Source organism: Nematolebias whitei, chromosome 6 (assembly GCF_014905685.2).
Source record: "Nematolebias whitei isolate Nwh7 chromosome 6, NemWhi1, whole genome shotgun sequence".
In the NCBI taxonomy this organism is placed as follows: domain Eukaryota; kingdom Metazoa; phylum Chordata; class Actinopteri; order Cyprinodontiformes; family Rivulidae; genus Nematolebias; species Nematolebias whitei.
Window position 1 is genome coordinate 4,523,871 of NC_056503.1, and position 2,975 is coordinate 4,526,845.

Here is a 2,975-nt window from a genome sequence, read left to right on the forward strand (position 1 = left end):
CCACCTCTCCCTGTGCCTTTTTACGCCTAAATGAGTTCTGACCCGTGGGGGGTTTTTTTTCAGGGAAGGAGGCTGAGGTCAGTCGGACCTGCAGCTGCAGTTTCACACAGGCTTCCTAACGTGTAGGCGGTGCAGCTGAATGGACTGTACTTATATATCACCTTTCTGTCTTATCAAGACACTCAAAGCTCATTACAACAATCTGTGCCTCATTTACTCATTCATACAGCTCTATACTAGATCTCTACAAAGAATAATCAGAGCTTTATCACATTCATACACCGATGGGACACATATCGGAAGCAATGAGGGGTTCAGTGTCTTGCCCAGGGACACTTCAGCATGTGGCTGCTGGTGGAATCGAACCCCCAACTCTCCCATTGGAGGACAACTGCTCTTGCCTCTCAGTCACAGCTGCCCCCAGCTGAAGAGGATTATTATTTAATATAACTAAATAAATGTCTAAAAAATAAACTATTTAATAATAGTTTATTTTGCAGACATTTATTTTGTACAGTTACAGCTGTTTGTTAATAAATGTGCCTGTGTGACAGCTGGGACAAAGCTTTGACTCAGAAATATACTTTTGTTATTACTTTATGGAAAGAAAAAAACATTGAGATATATATCATATATCACAATCTATCTTAAAATATTGAGATATTAATTTAGGTCCATATCGCCCAGCCCTATGTCCAAGTGATGGACTTGCGACCTGTCCTGGGTGTCCCCCGCTTCTCGCACAATGACTGTTGGAGATAAGCACCAGTTCATTGCGACCCATAAAGAAAAGCAGGTAAAGTAATGGAAGGATATGTTATATGGCTTCCTGCCAGCTGTGAATGAAATTACCCTTTGGAGACAATGAAGTTACCTTGAACCTTGACCAAATCTTGTCACTCTCACACTCACTCCTCTGACTCACTCAGCACACTAGAAAGCTTCTGTGTAGCATCACTCTCACTTCTTCCTAATACTGCATTCTCCGGTGCACCAAGTAATAACACATGAATGCACACATCATTTTCTGTCACTTACACATGCCAGGTGCAACAGTGCCAAAGCTAAGACAAACACATCCAGCTTTTTCCTTAAAACCACAGCATAACCCCTTCACAACTGTGCTTTACCTTGATTTTCCATGACCAAATGCCCAGCAAAGAAAAAACACTAACTCTGCTCAATAACAGTGCAGGACGAACACCCACCCGCATGTTTTGTGTTTATGTGCATAGAACCTCACCTTCGTAACAAGGTGGAATTGTGTGTGCAGCAGTGCTGCATGGGTGGTAGTCTCACAGCAGTGGTTTGAGAAAATGACACAGCTGAGTAAAAATATCAATTGATTTGTGTGTACGTATCCGGAAGGTGTCCTGGAAGCAAACCAGGTGAGATGGGAGAAAAGTAAACAAAGCTAAATGACTAAAAATGCATGAAGAACTAAAAAAAAATACAAAAACAGGAAAAAGAGAGGCCTTAATAAAATAAACAATGTAGATATATGTAAAGGTCTAGTATTCTTTAAAGAAATACATATCGCCCTCCACCATTAATGCGAGTTTCAGACCAAGATCATTTTGTAATAAGAGATGGAGTTGAAGTTGTTTTGGTCAAACTTTGAACATGTCTTTATGTGTAATCTTTTTTTAATTCTAGGATGTCATGTTCATGGTGTTGTTCATGAGTGAGGGAAAAATGGAGTGTGAGATTGACAGACGTCGGTCAGTTGAGGTGAAGAGGGAGCTGAGCTGTAAGGCAAAGCTCTCTGTTTACTGGTCGGTCTACGTTCCTACCCTCACCTATGATCATGAACTCTGGGTAGTGACCGAAAGAATGAGATCGAGGATACATGCAGTTGAAATGAGTTTCCTTCGCAGGGTAGCTGGACTCTCCCTTAGAGATAGGGTGAGAAGTTCAGTTATCAGGAGAGACTCGGAGTACAACCGCTGCTCCTCCACATCGAAGGAGCCAGTTGAGGTGGTTCGGGCATCTGGTAAGGATGCTTCCTGGGCACCTCCCTAGAGAGGTACTTCGGGCATGTCCGACTGGGAGGAAATCCCGAGGAAGACCCAGGACACAAGGGAGAGACTATGTCTCATTTGGCCTGGGGTCCTCCCAAAAGAGCTGGAAGAGGAGGCTGTGGAAAGAGATGTCTGGACCTCCCTGCTCAAGCTGCTGCCCCGTCAACCCGACTTCGGAATAAGCGGAAGATAATGGATGTATGGTTATTCATGTCCAAGGTATCCATTATCCATTCTGCATGACTCAGCTACATCAAATTTTAGGCAAGGTATTTTTTGGTTTTTAAGGTCCGCTGGTTTTGGCAGAAGAAGAGAAAACTAAGATAGTCATTTGCACTTTGTCTTCAATACATGCTGAGATTGTTTTGTTTCATACATTCGGAACAACTTGAGCTCTGTTCAGCTGTGATCAGCTGGTGGGCAGTTCGGGTCAGTGAATGAATACCTTTGGAACAGGTTTTGCAACAGTGTCCTGGCAGCAGGACGGGATCATCACAGTCCAGCTCCGGGCAGTTCTGCTTGATGTTCTTACAGTTGACCTTCCCCACCACCTTACCACGACGACTCTTTTGCTACCAGAGAAACAGACACATTAGAAACAAAGCAGAACTGACTTAATAAAGTGCAATGTATGAGATTATGATAGCACAATAACTTTAAGCAAAAATACCATGGTTTCATAATAATAAAACGTTTTCAAAATGCAGCGCACAACTGCAATTACTAATAATATTGTTGTCTAAATAATATCAAATGTTGCTTGACAATTATTTTACAAGTATAATCACATAGTACTAAAATTTACCTAAAGTTATTTTAGGTTTGATGCACAGATACAAATAGGACAGATAACATAAGTGAACATGTCCACCAAGAGGTTGTTTCATTTATATTTCTAAAGTAGGGGTGCAGAAACCCTAACCGTAGAGTGTGTTCCAACTACAGGGGGATCAC

General features: G+C 42.0%; 1 protein-coding gene across 1 annotated transcript in view; it reads right to left on the reverse strand.

Moving 5' to 3' along the window:
* The window catches only part of chrd (chordin), a 95,175-nt gene that overhangs the window by 70,449 nt on the left and 21,751 nt on the right, over positions 1–2,975 (reverse strand). The window contains exon 3 of the mRNA XM_037678439.1: positions 2,467–2,593. Coding sequence (XP_037534367.1) covers positions 2,467–2,593 — 127 coding nt within the window. The remainder of the gene's footprint in view (positions 1–2,466; positions 2,594–2,975) is intronic.